This window comes from Emys orbicularis, chromosome 4 (genome assembly GCF_028017835.1).
Source record: "Emys orbicularis isolate rEmyOrb1 chromosome 4, rEmyOrb1.hap1, whole genome shotgun sequence".
Taxonomy (NCBI): domain Eukaryota; kingdom Metazoa; phylum Chordata; order Testudines; family Emydidae; genus Emys; species Emys orbicularis.
In genome coordinates, this window is record NC_088686.1 from 13794640 (window position 1) to 13815178 (window position 20539).

General features: G+C 45.4%; 1 protein-coding gene across 1 annotated transcript in view; it reads right to left on the bottom strand.

Moving 5' to 3' along the window:
- Positions 1–20539, bottom strand: part of RTN1 (reticulon 1) — a 186384-nt gene that overhangs the window by 65673 nt on the left and 100172 nt on the right. Inside the window, exons 2-3 of the mRNA XM_065403210.1 lie at positions 18802–19569; positions 9986–10768 (exon numbers count right to left, since the gene is read on the bottom strand). Of these exons, the coding sequence (XP_065259282.1) occupies positions 9986–10768; positions 18802–19569 (1551 nt within the window). The remainder of the gene's footprint in view (positions 1–9985; positions 10769–18801; positions 19570–20539) is intronic.

A 20539-nucleotide genomic window follows, 5' to 3' on the forward strand; every position in this document is an offset into this window, starting at 1 on the left:
ACCCAAGGTGTCCCAGGTAACCTGTGACTAGGTTGACCAGACAGCAAGTGTGAAAAATTGGGACTGGGGGTTGGGAGTAATAGGCATCTATATAAGAAAAAGCCCCAAATATCAGGACTGTCCCTATAAAATTTGGGCATCTGGTCACCCTCCCTGTGACAGAGCCAGGAATTGAACCCAGGTCTTCTAATCCTTAGGCACTCAAGGTAGTCACTAGACCACCCCTCCTCTGTGAGGAAGAGAATCCTTCCATTGATTTTAATAATGTGTTCGTTCAGTCTATCTGGAGTGGCCAGGTATGAAGTGGGAGAACCCATGCGCAGAAGTCTAGGATAGGACATAGAGACTAAGGAAAAGTTACATGCATAGGACTCAAAATAAGATTATTTTTTAGAACAATAGAGTAAACCTCTGTTTTGTTTGCCTTTAGTATAAAAATAAAAGGGCGGATAGTTGATTTTATAACATGAACAGCCATAGGGAGTGGGGTTAAGAGAAGCTGAGGTGTTGTCTAACAAATGGGTAAATGCAGAGGACTCAATTTCCAGCTGAAGTTACATATGGCGTCAGATTCTGCCCTCAGTTACAACTGTGGTAACCCCATTAAAACCCATGGAGTAACTGAGGATAGAATTTGACACCAGGTCTGTATACATCGTCGTTCAGCACTTGCTCATATTTATAAGCATTGTGTGGTTTTCACCGTAGATCTCACCAATGCCAGAATTCTTGACAATAACAATACTGTGCATTTTACTGGGCTTGTATATATGGCGGCAAGATGCAATCTTCAGGGGGTGGGGGAGAATCAACTGGAGAGCATGGTAACATGTTGTGCTTTAACTGTTCCTTGTAGGCACAAACCAAAAGGTACCTTGTAAAAATGAATGGAGTCCTGCTTGAAATGGGACTACATCAACACAAACTAGGTACCTCCTACTTCATGCTAACAGGGTCTACATGGGGCAGTTAGAGCACTCCATATTGGCATGCTCTAAAATTCACAACCTCATGCAATCACATAGACAAGTCCTATTTTCAAAGCACAGAAGGGACATTAAGTAATAACTCTACACAACATCCCAGAGAAGTAGGTGCATAAGTATTATTATCCCCATTTTACAGATGGGGAAAACAGAGAGAAAGGCAAAGTGATTTACCCAAAGCAAGGCAATGGCAGGGCTTGGACTAGGACTCAGGAATGCTGGCCCCTTGGAAGGCATGAGACTGACTTCATAGCACTCAAAGTCAATGTTGGGGGGGGGGGGGGAGGAAGAGAAACGTAGAAAAGAAACATTTCTTTTTCCAGAGACTGATGGCTTCCCAGCTGTGCCACCCCAGCTATGATCCAGATTAATGGACAATGTTCAAGGGAACAGTACATGACACACTTACAGGTGAGACAAAGGTGCTTCACCAATGGTGAAGGCCTTGATTTAGCAAAACACTTAATCATATGCTTAATGTGCTAGAGAGCAGTATATCAAGTCTGTTATATCCATCCCCAAATAGTTCCTCTGCCCTTCCCTGACATACCCTCCTCCTTGTTTGAGAGGGTTTTTTTAAATTAATGGGAATACAAGAGCTGGACAGAAAGCCACTGATCTGACTGGCCTTCTTTCTGATTTGCTTCAGTTCAGCCTTGGCTTGATTGCAGATGCCCAGAGTGCTCACGCAGGCCTTTTTCCATAGCCAATAGGACTTTTCTTAATCGGCATATAAGCCTATTTAAATCAGTTACTGGGCCTGATCCTCAGCGGGTTCCACAGAAATCAAGAGCGCTTTGCCAGTTCATGCCAGCTGTGGATCTAGCCCTGCCTGTTGTTCAGTTTTTCCTGATATATTGAAATCTGAGATGCTGCAAGCCAGGATTTTCTTACAACAAACCAGAGACTCTAGGTTACAGTTACAGCGAGAAGTTACATGTCAGTGGTTCTTTCTGTTTGGCTTAATATAAAATATTGAGTATAAATAAAGGCTTGATATGAATGGGCAGACTGCAGTTTCAGTATTAAGAAAGCTAAAGTCAGCTGAGCTGGCAGCCATCTTCATCTATTTGTTTTGCAAAAGGAAAGGGAGGGAAATACTAATGTAGCCAGTGATTGTAGGACTCTGACCAGAGCACATGTGATCAAATGAGTGTGTGCCACTGTCATGGGGTAACTCACTGCTCACATCACCTCCTGCTGGCCATCCTGGGAATTAGCTCTGCCAGCTTCCTCTCTCCCTCCGGTGGCATCATCTCCCATCCTGTCTCAGTCTGCAGCCCTTCTCACTTCTGGATCTGCAGCTTTCTCTTTGTGACTTGGCCCTCCAGCCAGGTCACTAAAGTCCTCCCCTTCTGGGAAGTCACAGTCTTTCCAGATCTGCTGGCTGGCTGGAGTCCCCGATGTTCGTTGCCACTCCCCAGTGGCTGGTGGGGAACTCAGGTCCACCCTCTACACTGGGTTCCAGCCCAGGAACCCTAAAACAAGCAGCCACGGTCCCCATGCAGTCCTACCTTTTCTTGCTGTTTCCCTGGGCTTCTTCCTAAATCACTAGCTCCTACCCTCTCTGGGTTTGCCAGCCTTCAACACCCTCCCCTAAGAGAGTGGCTACAGCCTACTTCCCTACAGCCTTTCCTAGGCAGCAGCCCAGCTTTATACAGGCCCCACCTGTTCCTGCACAGGTGAGTCTGTCCCTCTAATTAGAGCTTTCTTCTTGGCCTTCAATCTACTAGGTTATTTGGCCCATCTGGCCTCCATTAACCCCTCCCACTCCTGTGTGGAATGCACACCCCATCACAGCCACACAGAGAAATCAAATCTTATGATCTTTGACAAAAGCTAGCAGGGCCTCTCCATGGTGAATGAAATGGCAATATCTCCTATCTTACAAGAGATGACTGTTAGACATGGTAAAATGGAAATGAGAAATGACTGGCCATTTTCATCATTACCACTGGATGGCAATAGACATTAAATAGAGACTTTGAATTGGCACTGTACAAACCACACATCTATCTGTTGTGTTCCACAGTACTTTTTTGGGGGGTGCACCGGTGCAGGGAGAGGGGAGAGAAAGAGTGATTATAGGGTACCAAGCAAACACACACAGATCCTCTGAAGGTATGATACACAGCAAACTCACAGTAATGTAGTCAGTCAGTGAGGCTCTGAGCATTTCAAGTAAAATGCTGTGATTTCACATTGACTCACTCCAGAAGCTATACAATCTGTGCATTTATTCCATGGAGCATCAATTCAAAATCAATTTGCATTTCCATGTTCAGAGCCAGAATTAATCCAGTCGAATCAGTGTAACAGAATGCCCGTTTAGTCCTGTAAACTGATATCATTATGGACATTGGTACTTTGTACACACTACACAATAAGGATAAGTTGCAAAATACATGAATGTTTATATATGAAGCTAAATGGTTGATGACTGACAGTTCTTGGCCTACATCTACCCTAACAGTAACTAACTAGAGTCAGGGAACAATCTGAACTATAGTATGGACCTAAATTCATGCTCAATGACATCACTGACTTTACTGCCCACAAGGATGAACTTTGCCTTATAATTTTTTCTTGCAGTTAATAAAGTTCCAATATTATAGACTTTGAGTATCGAAAGCTATTGCTCTGGCTACATGATGCTTTTTATTACAGCCCCCTGTTCACTTCTAATTATTTTGCAGAATATCTCCTTTAAGGCTGAAATTTTGTAGGCTTGGTCTCCCAGCCCAAAGATAAATACTGTAGAATGTTTTAGGCTAACCCATTTAGCCCCTTGTGAATTCTCCAAGTGAGAAACAAACGTACTGTTCACAGGTTGGAAAAACAGACATGTACAGCACTTCTTAAGGGACCATTTAATTAGATACAGTGACGGGTGCATTAATCCCTCAGACAGAAAAGCATTATTGGCCAGATCCCAGCATCGCTAACCCCAAGAGTTCAAAAATCATGAGTCAGCCTCCCAACAGTCTTGAGATTGGGTTAAAAATAATGAGATCTTAAAAAAAAAAATACTTTTTTATTTATCTTTGTCATAGCCTTTGGGGTTCACATTTTCAAGCATTGCTCCACAACTCTGGGGGCTAAAAGCTTATTTTATTTTTCATGGATGCTGATATTCTCAGCTAATCATATGCGTTCCGGGGTTTAAGAAGAGCACCAAATATTGCAAGACTATCAGTGAAATTGTGAGTTAGCAACATTGGGATCCTCAGCTGGTGTAAACTAGCATAGCTTTACTGAAGTCAATGGAGCTACAGCGATTTATGCCTGCTGAGGATCTGGCCCATATTTCTGCATAAAAAGGCCTGATCCTGTGAGGTGCTGAACGCCCTCTACTCCCATAGAATCATAGAATATCAGGGTTGGAAGGGACCTCGGGAGGTCATCTAGTCCAACCCCCTGCTCAAAGCAGGACCAATCCCCAACTAAATCATCCCAGCCAGGGCTTTGTCAAGCCTGACCTTAAAAACCTCTAAGGAAGGAGATTCCACCACCTCCCTAGGTAACCCATTCCAGTGCTTCACCACCCTCCTGGTGAAAAAGTTTTTCCTAATATCCAACCTAAACCTCCCCCACTGCAACTTGAGACCTTAGTGGGCTGCATACGTTTATTGGCACACTTGTAGATATATCAGAGAGTTCTCTGGAGTGTCTGCCCAGGGAAATAGCAGCTATTGAAATACAGAGCTGAGCACATATGTACTGTTGGCTAAGCACTGACAAACAAGAATAAACTAGTTAGTAGCTGTCCCGGGTAGCAGGGCCGGCTCCAGGCACCAGCGAAGGAAGCAGGTGCCTGGGGTGGCTAATAGAAAGGGGCAGCACTCCGTCCATTATTGGGGTGGCACGTCCGGTCTGCGGCGGGAATTCAGCGGTGGGTCCTTCAGCAACTCAGTCTTCGTGGCACTTCGGCGGCAGCTCAACTCCGCTTCAGTCTTCGGCAGCAATTCGGCAGCAAGCCCTTCACTCACTCTCGCCCTCTTTGGCAGCACCTCAATTGGGTTTTTCTTTCTTTTTTTTCTTTTTCTTTTTTCCCCCCCCGCCGCTTGGGGCGGCAAAAAAGCTGGAGCTGGCCCTGCCGGGTAGGGAAAGTTTCCACCACCAACAATGAAGGGAATACAAGTGGCAAATGCTGACTTAATGGGAGACAAGTGGGGAAATCCACTGGTGTCCCTAGGAATCCCATGTGAATCAAAAAGAGATATAGCCCTTGGTAGTGAACTGACATCAGTTTAAGCAATGAAAGGTGGGGGGAATTCATCAAGGGAAAATACATGCTGAAAATTGAGGAAAAACACATTGGGCCAAATTCATCCTGGGTGTAAGTCCACTGAGTTCAGTGAGGTTATAGCAGGGATGAGTTTGGCCTATGGAGTCACATTCTGCTCAAAGACACTCATGTGCAATTCCTATGGAACTCAGTGGGAGATTTCTCTCTCTCTCTCCCTGACAGTAGAAACTGGCCCCGTATCAAGAGAGAATGCTGAAAACCTACAGTAGGAACAGCTTAGCAAAGCATGAGTAAGTAATGAATAAAACCCTCTGGAAAAAACTATCACCACTAAGGAATATTTTAAAAAAAACCCTCAGTGTTTACAGGGAAGAGATCTAGCCAGCTGTTTAATGCCATCCCTGGCATATCCCAGATTTGAACAAGTGTGTGTGTGGGGGGAAGGGGAACGGACAGAATTTATCCCAACCACTCTTCCACTGGTGCAGAAATTCACTCGCCAATTCCTCAGTCCAGTACCCCCACAGCCCAGAGGACCTAAAGCTTTATGAAAGGGGCAGCTGGGCACTCCTGTATCATAGCACCCATCTCACAAGGGCCCATCCCCTGTCAGAATGTCTTGGGCCAACGGAACAATCCCTAGACGAGTGTTCTAGTGAGCATAAATTCAGACAGCCCTGTGGCTGCTCTGATTTCCGCTGGAGCGTGGTGTGGCCCCAGGATTAGAGAAGGCAGAAAGATAGAATAGAGCCACTTCTGTGCTCTTGTCAGCTGGGCTGGGAATGAGCTCACTACAATGGAGGATTGAGCCCTCCAACTCTGAAGTATTAAAATATAAAATTAGGCGCTTTTTAAATACCAAATTTTGTTAATTTGTTAGCCCCAAAATTAATAGCATCTCCCATTGCAAGCATTAGACCCGATCTGGCAGCCCCTCACTCACCTGAGTCAGTTTGCTGGGTTTGGTTCACTGTAATACAATAGGTTAATTTTTAAAGTGTTCCCCATAAATTCACCATACAGGTCCGTGGTAAGTCATGGAGTTAAAGCCCCTGCATGTGTATTTTACAAAGTGTGGGTATACCCTAAAAAGCTGCTCGGTAACATTGCTACTGTGGAGTTTCCATATTTGTTGTGTCACATTGATTTCCATATCAGACTTGCTCCATTTGCAAATAGAAAGGTGGTCCCTAACTGCCAGCCTCACAACTCAATCTGAGCTCTCTCAGTCAGGGTGGGTAACTTCCCTTTTAGACTTCACCAACAGTGGTGCGAACAGGTGGACAAGGGGAAAGGTCAGAGCTCCAGCAATCCTCAGCAGGCATAGAGTCCCTTTGGAATGACAGACAGCTGGGGTAGATTAGAGCAGCCCCTAGGCAACCCTAAGCTGTAGGTAGGACCAGTCAGTCAGTCAGGGAGCTCCCATATCCACTTCCTCTCTGCTGCATCCTATGGAAGCAGCAAAGAGTCTGGGCCATTGTCTATTTAGAGGTTAAGCTCCCCAAGATCTTAACAGCAGACAATAAAAAGACAGATCCATTCTCCCTCACGCGCCTTGTGAATTCAGCTATGCATTTGCACTGGAGGGAGACTAGAGACATTCCCCCCAACACTCCCAAGCAGATGTCCTGAAAAAGAATACGGCAGAGTGATAGCGTGAATTAATGCACTAATCCGTCACTTTAACAGACCTCAGTTCAGACTTGACCAAGGCCATAAATTTGGTCATGCTATACTGCAGGGGTAGGCAACCTAGGGCACGCGTGCCAAAGGCGGCACGTGAGCTGATTTTCAGTGACACTCACACTGCCCGGGTCCTGGCCACCGGTCCGGGGGGGGGGGGCTCTGCATTTTAATTTAATTTTAAATGAAGCTTCTTAAACATTTTAAAAACCTTTACAATAGTTTATTTATATATTATAGACTTATAGAAAGAGACCTTCTAAAAACATTAAAATGTATGACTGGCACGCGAAACCTTAAATTAGAGTGAATAAATGAAGACTCGGCGCCCCACTTCTGAAAGGTTGCCGACCCCTGGGCTATAGGTTGGGTGCTTCCAATCGTGTCTCTATTGGACCTTTGTTCATAGCATAAAGGGCACCACACAATCTGGTTGTCTCTGTTTTAAAGGGACCCTAGCAGCTCAAGCTGTTGCGGATCTGGATTCAAGTGCATTTGGCTGACCTGAGTAATGGGGAAGCTGCTTTGCCCCACATGCAATTACAGCACCTGGTTGTAAAACACCCATCTTTAAGCAATGCCTCCCTTTCACAGGCACTAGGATTAGACTCCCATTTCAGTATGTTTTATTTAAGTAATTTCCTGCTCTCCCAACCCCCAGGTTAACTGCGGGAGCAGCATTACACTGATCTATCCTTAACATAGCAAAGGTCACCCTAACATAAGACCCTTGAGTGACAGGAATAACAGGTGAAGTGGAAGCTAGCCTGGAGGCCAAATCCTAAAATCTGAATTACTCATTACCAAATGATTCCTTTTTGATAATTACAGGCCAGGTCCTGAGGTTCTTGCTAAGGTTTTTACTCAGTCCTTAGTTAAATCCATCCCCTCTGTTGTGTGAGCTAAGAACCAACACTAGACTAAGACCTTTAGCATTTGGCCCGACAGCAGCAGCAGGAACATTTCCCAGGATCTGAGCATTAGCAAAATGAAATTGTACTTGCTCCATTCACAAGACTTGAGAGTGGCCACCACAAGCCAACTTATTATTATGGATGGAAGGGATTCTTTCAGGCAGACTGTTCCAGCCATCAAAAAGCTATTTGTTCATCTGAACTATTCCCCCCCCCCCCCCCCAAATCTGGTCATCCCCCCGCCCCCATTCCTGTGGCCAACACAACTCATGGAAGAGCCTGACTTGGTGCTTCCGCTGCTGAGTTTGTGTAGGGTTAGCACAATTTCAGAGCGTACAGTAGAACCTCAAAGTAACGAACTGACTGGTCAACCTCATACCTCATTTAGAACCAGAAGCATGCAATCAGGCAGCAGCTGAGACAAAAAATAAAGCAAATACAGTACAGAACTGTGTTAAACGTAAACTACTAAAAAATAGAGGGAAAGTTTAAAAAAGATTTGACAAGGTAAGGGAACTGTTTCTGTGCTTGTTTCACTTAAATAAAGATGGTTAAAAGCAGCATTTTTCTTTTACATAGTAAAGTTTCAAAGCTGTTTTAAGTCGATGTTCAGTTGCAAACTTTTGAAAGAACATCATAACATTTTGTTCAGAGTTAAGAACAACCTCCATTCCCGAGGTGTCCGTAACTCTGAGTTTCTACTGTATATTTGTTAACGGTTATTTATTTCTTCACCAGATCCCTGACTTATGAGTCAGACCTATGCTCATGGAGGTTATGCCAATGGGGCTGATCTTGGCATCTGAGTAAGGTCACTCACATGTATAAGTATTGCAGAACCAGGCGTGTTGTTTGTATTGATATGTTTTAGTTTGTTGATAATGAGGTCATGAAAACAAGCAGATATAAAATTAAGACTAAACTATGAAAAGTTCTGGTCTTACTGTCCTAATTTAGGGTAAATATCCAATGGGTTGTGTGGAGGTAAAGGATCTAAGAACCATCACTACCTCACCGCTTTCTGTTCCAGCTGCAAGGGGTGCTTCTCCGACCTGCCTTGGCTCATTAGAACAGTGAGCACTTCACACCTAATTGTGTTTTCAAAAATCCAACCACAACCTTCTCTCAGAGGAGAGGAAAGGAGAAAGAAGGGAAGAACCCTTAACTGGTATGAGTCACACTGCTTAATGCGCTACTAGATGGTGCCCACACGACAGGGTTATGGGCACGATATATGACACTGGGTAGAGTAGAAAGGCAGTTTGACTACAGTCAGGACTGCAGGATTGGACCCAAATAAATTCTAATCAAAATGATATAAAGGCACAAGGGCCCAGGCCATGTCTACGCTACAAAATTAAATCGACAACTTATGTCGGCATACAGCCGCCACAGTAATTACATCGCTTGTGTGTGTCGACACTTCATTCCTGGTGTCGGCAGTGTGCATCCTCACCAGGAACACTTGTATCAATTGTACTGTCAGTGCAGGGCATTGTGGGGTGGCTCCTGAAAGCCAGTAACAGTCGACATAAGCAACGCAGTGTGTGTACACCGACACTGCATCGACCTAATTACATTGACCTTGACTCTTCGCCGCTCGTGGAGGTGGAGTTATTAAGTCAGCGTGAGGGGGCAGTTATGTCAGCGGGACTGAAATGTAAGTGTGGACACTTCCATAGCTGAGGTAAGTGCCTTGCGTCAACTGAACTCTGTAGTGTAGACCAGACCCCAGTCTTTCTACTAACTGTATAGACAGATTTATAACAGCAGAAGGGACCATTGTGATCATCCACTCAAACCTCCTGCATAGCACAGGCCATAGGACTCCACCCACAGATTCTGACATCAACCCAGCAACTTGTGGCTGAGCTAGCACAGTTCTTTTACAACTACATCCCACCTGGATTTAAAGCGATGAAGAATCAACCCCACCCTTTGGTGAGCAGTTCCAGTGGTTAATTACCCTGCATTGTTAAAGATAGGTGCCTTGTTTCCAGTTTGAATTGGTCAAGCTTCAAACTCCAGCCGTTGATCTTGTTATTGCTTTGCCTCCTAGATTAAAAAACCCTCCTACATTAATCATACACATCCCCCATTCGCTGCATTCAAGAAAAACATGTTACTTAGACAACATAAATTTCTGCATTTACCTTTTTGCTTATTTAAAAATGGCAGTGAGGGGGAAGCCAAGGAACTTCTTTTCCCAGAGTCCTTGGACGACAGTTTACTTTGGTTAACAACTGTTGCTTCAAGTGGCTTCTTCTGAATTATTTTTTCTTTTAGTTCTTCAGTACCGATGGCAGAGGCTGGTGGCTCAACACTTACTTTGGGTGCTACAAAAGAGCATTTCAGATAGGAAGCAGACTCAGCTAGATTTTCCCTGTTCATCCTACTCTCTGTTGTCTTACTTACTTCAAAGTCGGAAGCATCAGTTCTCGAACCACTCTCTTCCTGGATTATGTCCATGATTATTGGTTTCATGAGAGGAGAATCTTGCTCCCTCTTGGGACTTTCTTCAGAAGCTGAAGAGGCATCGCATGACTCGATAATCAGTTCGCTGTCGAGTTCAGCTTCACGCTCTTCCCTCAGGATGCTGTACTGTATTGAAGGAGAAGCAGGCGAAGGGGGAGGCCCTCCGATATGACTGAAGGTCATGTAGCTGGAGTGTAGCACCTCTTCAGCAGCTAGCGGGTCTTCTGAGACCAGCTCTATCTCGGAGTCACCAGACTCAGCACTGCTGGCTTCGTTATCTAAGGGGGATGAAACAGCTGGACGCCCTGGCTTGCTTTTCTGATCTTGTTTTTCTGTATAATGACCTGGTGAACGCCGGACTTCAGCGGTTTCAAAGGAAAAGCCCTTTGCTTCTTTAATGGCACCGATAAGCTCATCCTCTGACAGGCTGCATTTACCTTGAGATTCTGAGCCAGATGGTTCTGTTATCCCATGCAGAGAGAGAGAGAGAAAAAACACAATGTTGTTAACAAAGATAACTTCTGATTGCTTTAAATCACTGTCTGTTGCCTAATCAAACACAGATTCAGCTAGCAGGACTGGTTACACAAGCAGGCAACATTACCTTTAATAATAAACAATTATACCTAACTCTGAGATCTATGGATGGAAAGCAGGACATAAATGTGCTTTACAAGGAGGTCAGTGTCATCGTATGCCCAAGGTCTCCCAGCAACCTAAGATTAGCTATTTTTTAAATGGGAAAATTATCAAGATAAAAATTACACACATAAATATACACTCTGGGCGTGCATGTACAGGGGCATGCACGCATGCACGCACGCACAGAGTAAGTATTTCGGAAACATTTTCTTGAATTTATAGAGGAAAAAGTTCTTAGCAATCTCTTGGCAATGGATGTTCATTTCAGTGTTTTGTATGCAACATGCAATATTCTTTTTAATAAGGCAATATTCTCACTCGCACTGCAATTCACACTTGGGATTGAATTTTCAGTACCATGGATTAGAAAGACTCAGATCCAATGTGAGCTGCTTGTCAAATATGCTGTGTGCATCAGGAACAAGGTAACAATGGAAATTAACCTTATTCCGTTTTTACTCAAGCAAAGACCCACTGAAGCCAATGAGGGCTGTCTTGGGTAAAGGCTCAGTGAAATAGGAGGGAAGATCTCATGATCTGGACTGACATAATTTGACCTTTTATATTTAAACCCTTTTTAATATTTATATTGGTCACTCTCCATCTGGATACAAAGGAGCAAGCCTCCCGTTGACCACATCGGGAGTTTTGGGGGTATGAGGAATGCAGAATCTGGTCCCTCCCGATATACTAAATTTGGATAATGAATAATCATCTGTTCTGGCGTCCCAGATATATTCTATAACAGCTAATTGGATTCATGTAATTATAAAACTTTTTTTAAAACAGCAAATATATATGCATGTCTGAATTCTAGGAATGGCTGATCACACCACCTATTATTAAGGTTGCCCGACACTTCCCATAATAAGACTCTGTTTTCAGTTGCCTATAATTTTGCCTAACTTTAACCATTTGGGCTAAAATATTCCATGCTAGGTGTCTGCGTCAAGCTGATTTTTTTTTTAATGTTTCAGCTAAAGCGGTTCAGCTGTTTCAGAGAACAAGTCTAGGGAAAATATGTTGTTTTGCCCATGTTAAAAAAAAAATTCTGGCAACCTTTTCTTTGTGAAGCTCTCCTGCCTCCATGCTTTGGAGCAGGGACTTCAAATTTGACAAGGGGTAGCCTTTGTGTCAGGAATGTGCCTTTTGCTGTCCTGGTGAAAATCTGGCTGGGCAAAGAGACTGGGACAAGGAGCTGAGGAAGGGAGTTGACGTCTGAACCTTTAGAAATTGGCCCAGTGACAATTGGCTCTGGCTCACTCTATCCAGAGGCGAAAAGGGACCAGAAAGAGGGCATATTTCCCCACGGGGCACAGAGAGAACTTAGCCAGCTTCTACATCATTCTTGCAGCCCCCAGCATATAGGGCAGGGAAGGGGTGTTGTCGGAGTGCTCAATGCTCCTGCAAACCTCTGTTGGTGGATGAAATCCTGGAGACCACTGAGGGCTGCTCTAATCTATTCGAGGGCTGTATAAAACAGCTTCAGGATCATGCTTCCCCGCCTTGCGGTGCCCAGCAGAAATTAAGCACGGTAGAGAATCTAACTCAGTATTTTGCTCCTAGTTATTGGCATGCAATTTAATGTGATGGTTGCTCACATAGGAATATATATTCCTCTTCATCAACAGACAAAGCACAGAGGCCCGTTCATTCTGTGAGACCCATAGCACTGTAAACTGGGGTTGAGTCACAGGGCCAAACTCATTCTTGGAATCAGGCCAGCGTTGGGCCCAGTGAAGTAGAAATTATTATCATCAATAATAACTGGTAGCCTGCCTGGGGATGGGTCTGAGCTGTGTTGCTCTTCTCTTTCCAGCTTACAACAAGCAAATGCTTGTGGGACTGTCAGATGAATCACCTGCTGACCTCCTTCCCTGCTCACAATGGCAGAGTGACAGGAGCGGTGTATTATCTCTCGACCACACAGCATTGGGTGGTAGGATATGAACAATAGCATATTGCTCTTCTGTTTTCTAGGCTCCAAACCTGCTTTAGTTAGGAAGCCATGGCCTTAGTGCATATCTGCAGGCGTCTGGCTTTTAGAGAGCACCATCCTCAGCAAAACTGACAGAGAAACAACAGAAGCTTGGACTGGGAATTCAGACAGAGTAGGGTAAGTTAGGCTTGGATCATTTTGATTTTAATCAGCAAATGTCAATCATCTATTTTCTCCTCCACCCATAGAAACAGCACATCTCACCCCTCAATGCCTCCTTTTCATTACTACAAGGGGGGGATCTCACCTCCCCTTTGTGGAACACTCTGACACAGCAAAATGTGTGGGGTCCTGCTGCATGAGGGGACAGGATTTTCTGACCCAATGGAGGGCAATGGCAACCATGTGGTGCATCACAGCATACAGATTTCCAGGGGATCTCTGTGCAGGTCCGCAGGCAATGGAATAGGGGGCAGAAGTGGGCCAGGAAAAGCGTGGAAGCAGAGCCAGCAGCTCCACAGCTGAAGCGATCCACCAGCCAATCTTTTCCTCCTCCTCCTCGGAATGCCATGGAACTTTCTAGAGCACAGCCTAGTCATTCAAACTGTACCAGGGACAAGATTTGGCCCCAGACAGGGAAAGCCAGGAAAGCAATTCTAGGCATTTCAGTGAATACATGTGTGAACATGCGGAGTGCATTAGAGACTATTAGCAAACATTCCAGTAATCCATGATATGTAACCATGCAATGCTAAGCCATTATTAGGAAATATGATGATCTAATATGATGATGCTTCTGAAGATAGGCTTTTACCATCATTAAAGTTTGAACAAACAACAATTAGTACCTGATGTTTTTTATTTCCTTTTAGTATAAAAAGAAACCTCAGTAAAAATTGAATTACTTGGAAATAAAGTTCAGTATTATCCCATGAAAAAGAAAAGCAAATCTCTTCCAAGCCTGATTATTATACAAAGATTCTTGCCCACAGCTGCAGGAGTTTCCTTAAAGCCCCTGTGCACCAAAGCACTTAAGCATGTGCTTAACTTTGAATGGGATTAAACAGGTGCTTAAAGGTAAGCAGTGCTTTGCAGAATAGGGACACTTTGCTGAATGAGGGCTTTAAGAAGCAGGAATGTGCGTGGATCAGATTGCTCATAATCAGACAATGGTGTACATTTGTTCCAAGCTATCCAGGAATATTAATTATATTCAGTATTTGGATCCTCCCTTTAATGCACACGCATGGACCTAATGCAATAGGAAGTAGCTAGGGAAATCAATAATGATGAAACCCAGCAGCCAGTTATATACAGATTTGTTGGAAGCATGGAGAGGCAATAGGCCTGGGTGTGGAGTGAGAGGGAACACACATAAGCACTATGCCAGATATGCAGTCCATGCCAAGCGTCACAGAGATAGGATGGCCCAGTTCAAATCCCTACTCTTCCACAGGCTTTCTGTGTCATGTAGTCTCTCTGTGATTCAGTTCCCCACCTCTAAAATAGAGATGAGAGCACATCCCTACCCCACAGGGGGTTTTTTGGTACCCACATTACAGATTGTGAGGCACTCCAATTGTACAGAAATTGGGGGCCATATAAGTACCGTAAATAGACAGGATGGTGAGATGAATGCTCAGAGGCCTATGGCAGGAGCACTGTAAGATGGCATATGTGCCAACATTTAAATAGCCTTTTTACAGGCTTTTTTGGATGTCTTTTCCTTTAAAAATAATTGTGATGGCATGTGTGAAACAAACCTTTTCCGGTCCATCACCCGCAAGTCATTTTGCAAGCCAATACATCCCACAATCCCTTGAGGATGTGCAAAGGATTGTGGGGATTTGGAGCACTGGACAGGTTTTTTGGCTGTTTTGTGGGTGAGGGCAGGGCCGGCTCTAGGCACCAGCAAAACAAGCTGGTGCTTGGGGCGGCACATTTTTAGGGGCGGCATGGCCGGCGCCAGAATGCCGCCCCTAAAAATGTGCCCCGGCCGCCCTAGCTCACCTCTGCTGCTGCTGCCACGGGCGCGAAACAGCTGATTCGCGCGCCGCTACTTGCCCTCCCTCCCAGGCTCTCAAGCCTGGGAGGGAGGGGGAGCAGCGGCCCGCGAATCAGCTGTTTCGCGCGCCGCGGTGGCTCGGGGTCTCCCTCTCCCTCCCAGGCTCTCAAACCTGGGAGAGGGGGGGAGATCCCGAGCGGCCGTTTCACGCGCCGCTGCTCCCCCTCCCTCCCAGGCTCTCAAACCTGGGAGGGAGGGGGAGATCCCGAGCGGCCGCTGCTCCCTCTCCCTCCCTCCCTCCCAGACTTGAGAGCCTGGGGGGAGGAGGCAGGGCTGGGGATTTGGGGAAGAGGCGGAGTTGAGGCAGGGCCAGGGGTGGGGTAATTAAAAAACGGGGGGGGGGGGGCGGCCAAAATTGTTTTTGCTTTGGGCAGCAAAAATCCTAGAGCTGGCCCTGGGTGAGGGACTGATGCTGATGAATGGGTGGCTTACAAAGTAAGATGCTGATGCTACTGAGCGGTGGTGATGAGGGTGGGAAGAGCTAGTGCTGCTAGGTAGGGTGACACTTCTGTGGAGAGGTGCTTCTCCCTCCCCATTCCTCTCTCTTCCTGGCCCACCCAGCACTCAGCTGTTCCAACAGGCTGTCCAGCTTCACAGACCCTGGAAGAGCTGCTTCTCCTGCCATCTTCTCTGTGGACAGTGGCAGAGCCTGATGAACCACTCAGGGACTGGGTGATGGGCAAGAGGAGGGGAGCAGTGCAGAGATGGCAGGAGAGAAACAGCCACGGAGGGGAGAGAAGCAAGGGAGTTCCTCCTTCGCTCCCCTGCCCACACTTTGCTGATTCGGTCAGTGTGCACGTGACCCAGTGGGAGCTCCCTGATAACCCACTTATGGGTCCCCATCACTCAGTTGGGCAGCGATGCACTTAAATGCCACTGAAAGGTCAAAGCAGAGAACAGAGCTGAGCAGCAGATGAACTGCTTCTGCTTCCAGCCTCACCTGCAAATGAATCAGGGCTTCCTCTCTTCTGCCTGACCTAGAGAGCAAAGATTCCCTCAGGAGTACTGGCAGCATGACCCCTGGGGAGTGGGACGGGGGGGGGGGGGGGAGAAGAGGGGCTAGGAAACAAGCCATGATATTTCTATTTGACTCATCTCTGTCATCCGTCCCTACTGAGCCTCAGAGCCTATATAACAAGTCTGAGCTCCTGCCCCTTCCCACTCCCAGCATGCACCACAACACCCTGCCTGCCCTGAGGCTTTGATGACCCCTGCCTGTGACCCTCCAATACTAGGTTGTGGAGCATCCCAGATACCACTGATTGTATATTTTTTTAATGCACTGGCAATCAGAATACAGCAGTCCTGAGTACATCTTACAATGGGTTCATTGTGGTTTTGAAGGGAAAATGTGGGGAATACGCTACAAGGCTGCCCAGGGGCAAGGGTGGTTTGGAGAAGTCATTTCTGCTTGGAAACATGGCACTGGTCTAGGCCTCAGGAGACAGGAGCCCTGAGTTATAATTCGAGCTCTGCCACTGACAGGCTGAGTGACTATGGGCAAGTCACTTACCTCAGACCAGTTAGTTTAACTCCTGTGCCAGGGAAGATAATGGAGCAAGTAATTAAGGAAATCATCTGCAAACACTTGGAAGGTAGTAACGTGATAGGGAATAGCCATCATGGATTTGTAAAGAACAAATCATGTCAAACCAATCTGATAGCTTTCTTTGATAGGATAACAAGTCTTGTGGATAGGGAGAAGCGGTGGATGTGGTATACCTAGACTTTAGTAAGGCATTTGATACGGTCTTGCATGATATTCTTATCAATAAACTAGGCAAATACAACTTAGATGGGGCTACTATAAGGTGGGTGCATAACTGGCTGGATAACCATACTCAGAGAGTAGTTATTAATGGTTCCCAATCCTGCTGGAAAGGTATAACAAGTGGGGTTCCGCAGGGGTCTGTTTTGGGACCGGCTCTGTTCAATATCTTCATCAACAACTTAGATATTGGCATAGAAAGTACGCTTATTAAGTTTGCAGATGATACCAAACTGGGAGGGATTGCAACTGCTTTGGAGGACAGGGTCATAATTCAAAATGATCTGGACAAATTGGAGAAATGGTCTGAGGTAAACAGGATGAAGTTTAACAAAGACAAATGCAAAGTGCTCCACTTAGGAAGGAAAAATCAGTTTCACACATACAGAATGGGAAGAGACTGTCTAGGAAGGAGTACAGCAGAAAGGGATCTAGGGGTTATAGTGGACCACAAGCTAAATATGAGTCAACAGTGTGATGCTGTTGCAAAAAAAGCAAACATGATTTTGGGATGCATTAACAGGTGTGTTGTGAGCAAGACACGAGAAGTCATTCTTCCGCTCTACTCTGCGCTGGTTAGGCCTCAGCTGGAGTATTGTGTCCAGTTATGGGCACCTCATTTCAAGAAAGATGTGGAGAAATTGGAGAGGGCCCAGAGAAGAGCAACAAGAATGATTAAAGGTCTTGAGAACATGACCTATGAAGGAAGGCTGAAAGAATTGGGTTTGTTTAGTTTGGAAAAGAGAAGACTGAGAGGGGACATGATAGCAGTTTTCAGGTATCTAAAAGGGTGTCATAAGGAGGAGGGAGAAAACTTGTTCACCTTAGCCTCTAAGGATAGAACAAGAAGCAATGGGCTTAAACTGCAGCAAGGGAGGTTTAGGTTGGACATTAGGAAAAAGTTCCTAACTGTCAGGGTGGTTAAACACTGGAATAAATTGCCTAGGGAGGTTGTAGAATCTCCATCTCTGGAGATATTTAAGAGTAGGTTAGATAAATGTCTGTCAGGGATGGTCTAGACAGTATTTGGTCCTGCCATGAGGGCAGGGGACTGGACTCGATGACCTCTCGAGGTCCCTTCCAGTCCTAGAATCTATGAATCTATGTCTCTCTCTTTTCCCTCTTACTCTTTGCCTGTCTACATAATAGTAAGCTCTTCAGCCCAGGGAATGTCTACGTCTACATGCAGTGCCTAGCACAAGGAGGACCTGAGCTCAGCTGCTACTGTAATACAAACCAACAATAATTAATTCCCAATGACAAGGATTCCAACCTCTCCCAGCTGCCAAATCTTCATGCCAGGGCACTGGCTTAAATCACATTAGGGGTCTCAGAGATTGTTAGCACCATCCTGGGTTTCTGCTTTATTGTATGCTGGGAGTTTAGCAAACAAACACTAGCACAAAATTAAGGCACATTTCCTTCCAAGTGCAGGCTGTGTACACAGAGGTGTTTATCCCATGGAGCGCTCTCACTCCCTCTCCCCTCCTGAACTGCAAAGGCAATTCACAACATGGTTTCAAATGTAGCTCTGCTTTGAAAAGGAACGGTGACAATGGCCTTATGGGCTTCTGTGGCTAGGGCTAGATTGTGGCCATAGTCTGTCCTGAAGGGGCTCCAGGGGGAGCTGGTCTGTAGCAAAAGCCCAGTGCCTCTCAGAGGAGTGTTACTGATCTACAATGCCTCCCTAGCTGGGGGCAGCATTAAGAGTTTTGTTGGAGATGTGTACTCCAGCTCACTCTGTCCATTTGGTTTCGGCTCTGCAGTGTGAACAGAAGCGAAGAGCAGTAAAACCTTGACATCCTCTAAGGTGCTGAGCACCTGACATAGTTCAGCTGACTTCAATGGGAGCTGCAGTGCTCAGCACCTTTGGAAATCAGGCTATTACTTTAGGTAATGATAAGTCTCTGAACACACACAGAGCACTCACCTGCAAAGTAAGGGGGTGCTATTTTTACAAAGTGGGTGAAATCCTGGCCCGGCTGAAGTCAATGGGAGATTTGCCATTATCTTCAATGTGGTCAGGATCTCACCCAATCACTTTCTAGCATAGTAAGATACTGGGTGTCGGAGATCTTACCTGTGCCAGAAGATGGTGGTGTGAGAGAACCTGGGCTGTCATCTTCTGGCTCTGACACAGTCACTGTTGGAACCACTTCATGGCTTGGTTTCAGCCCTGTTTCTTGCTTATTTGGAGGTGACTCTTTGTTTGCAGGTTCCCCTACGCTTTCTATCTCAGTGAGTGTAATCTTGACCGGTGCTGTAATCAGTGAGGCACTGTGTTGATCACCAAATATTTCCTCTGCACAGGATGGAACAGTTGAGTCTTCAAAAAAGTTGTGTCCTTTGGCCACTTTTGTCTCCTCAAAAGTGGGTTTCTTAGATCCAGAAATATGCTCTAACTTGGCTGCTGTTTCAGGGCACTTATCGATAAAGCTTGTATTCTTGTCTTCTAAGCTTGTGTTGCATCTTTCTTGGTATTTTACCTCTTCTGATCTACTTATGTCCATGTATTTATAAGCTTCTACTTTCATGGGGTCTGCTAAGGTTTTATTGACATCAGTGGATTCTGCAGGAGTCATCTCTATTCCTGAATCTGAGCTAAACAAACCACGGGACTCAAATCCCATCACATCTTGAATGGAGTGCCCTATTGTGTTAAATCCTTCTGTGCTGTCTGAACAAGTAACATGGCTGTTTTCTTTTTGCAGTATTCCCGAGAAGTAGGTGGAATCTGGTGGAGACGTGTAACGGTCATCTGCTATCAGAGATGTGTAAAAGGACCGGTCTCCTCCTTTAGATGTTTTAGTGGAACTGTAATCGAAGAGGTGAAAGGCCTCTGCATCACCTAAAGAAAACACACAAAAAGAACACATAGTGAAATGTCAAAGTGACGTCTTTTAATTGCTCTTTCTGCAAAGCTTCCCCTTCTCCAGAGATTTTGAGGAAAATAATCTTCAATCCGATTAATTTATAGAAAAAATAAAGGTAAACGAGCACCTGGTCTCACACGCCTGTGTGAAAGGAAACTCCGAGCACTGTGGGTGAAAGGCCCAGTTTGAATGTAATTGCAAAATAGTCAAATAGACACACAGACAGTCGTCAGTGACAACTTGGAACCTTCAGCAGATACAGCACAAGCCCTGTCACTTGAGCTAAATGAGTAACATATGTAGATGTGACAGTTACTTCATGTGCAGAGACAATGTGGTTCAGTGAAATAAGTCAGAAGACTTGGGTTCTATTCCTGGCTGTGCTACTGACCTGCTTTGCATCCTGAGGTAAGTCATTTCGCCTCTGTCTCCCCGCCCATCATCTGTCTTGTCTACTTAGACTCAAAAGGCCACGCTTTCAAAGGTATTGACTTCCTGACTGACTTGGGTGCTTTTGAAAAGCACATCAGATGCCTATATGTACCTTTGGGCACCTAAATATCTTTGCAAATCTGGCCCTAAGCTCACTGGGACAGAGCCTGGGGCAACACAGCACAATGGGGCAACTGATCTTTATTTAATAAATACTACTACTAGTAATTTATAGTTGCTGGGGCCAGCCACTAGAAGAAGCAATGATCACATGTGCTAAATTGGAGTGTCAAATGAGCTGAGCCTGGAAATCAGCAACTCCTGCATTCCAGTTCCATCTCTGAGGCCAATTCTCTCTGTGGCCCTAGGTAAGTTGCTTAGACCCTTAACTTTCACAAGTGACCTCTAATTATAGGCCTCTCAATTCCTGGGTGCCCAGCTTTTAAATGTGGGGCTTTATTTCCAGAGGTGCTGAGCACCCATGACTACAACTGAAGCCAATGGAAGCTGTGG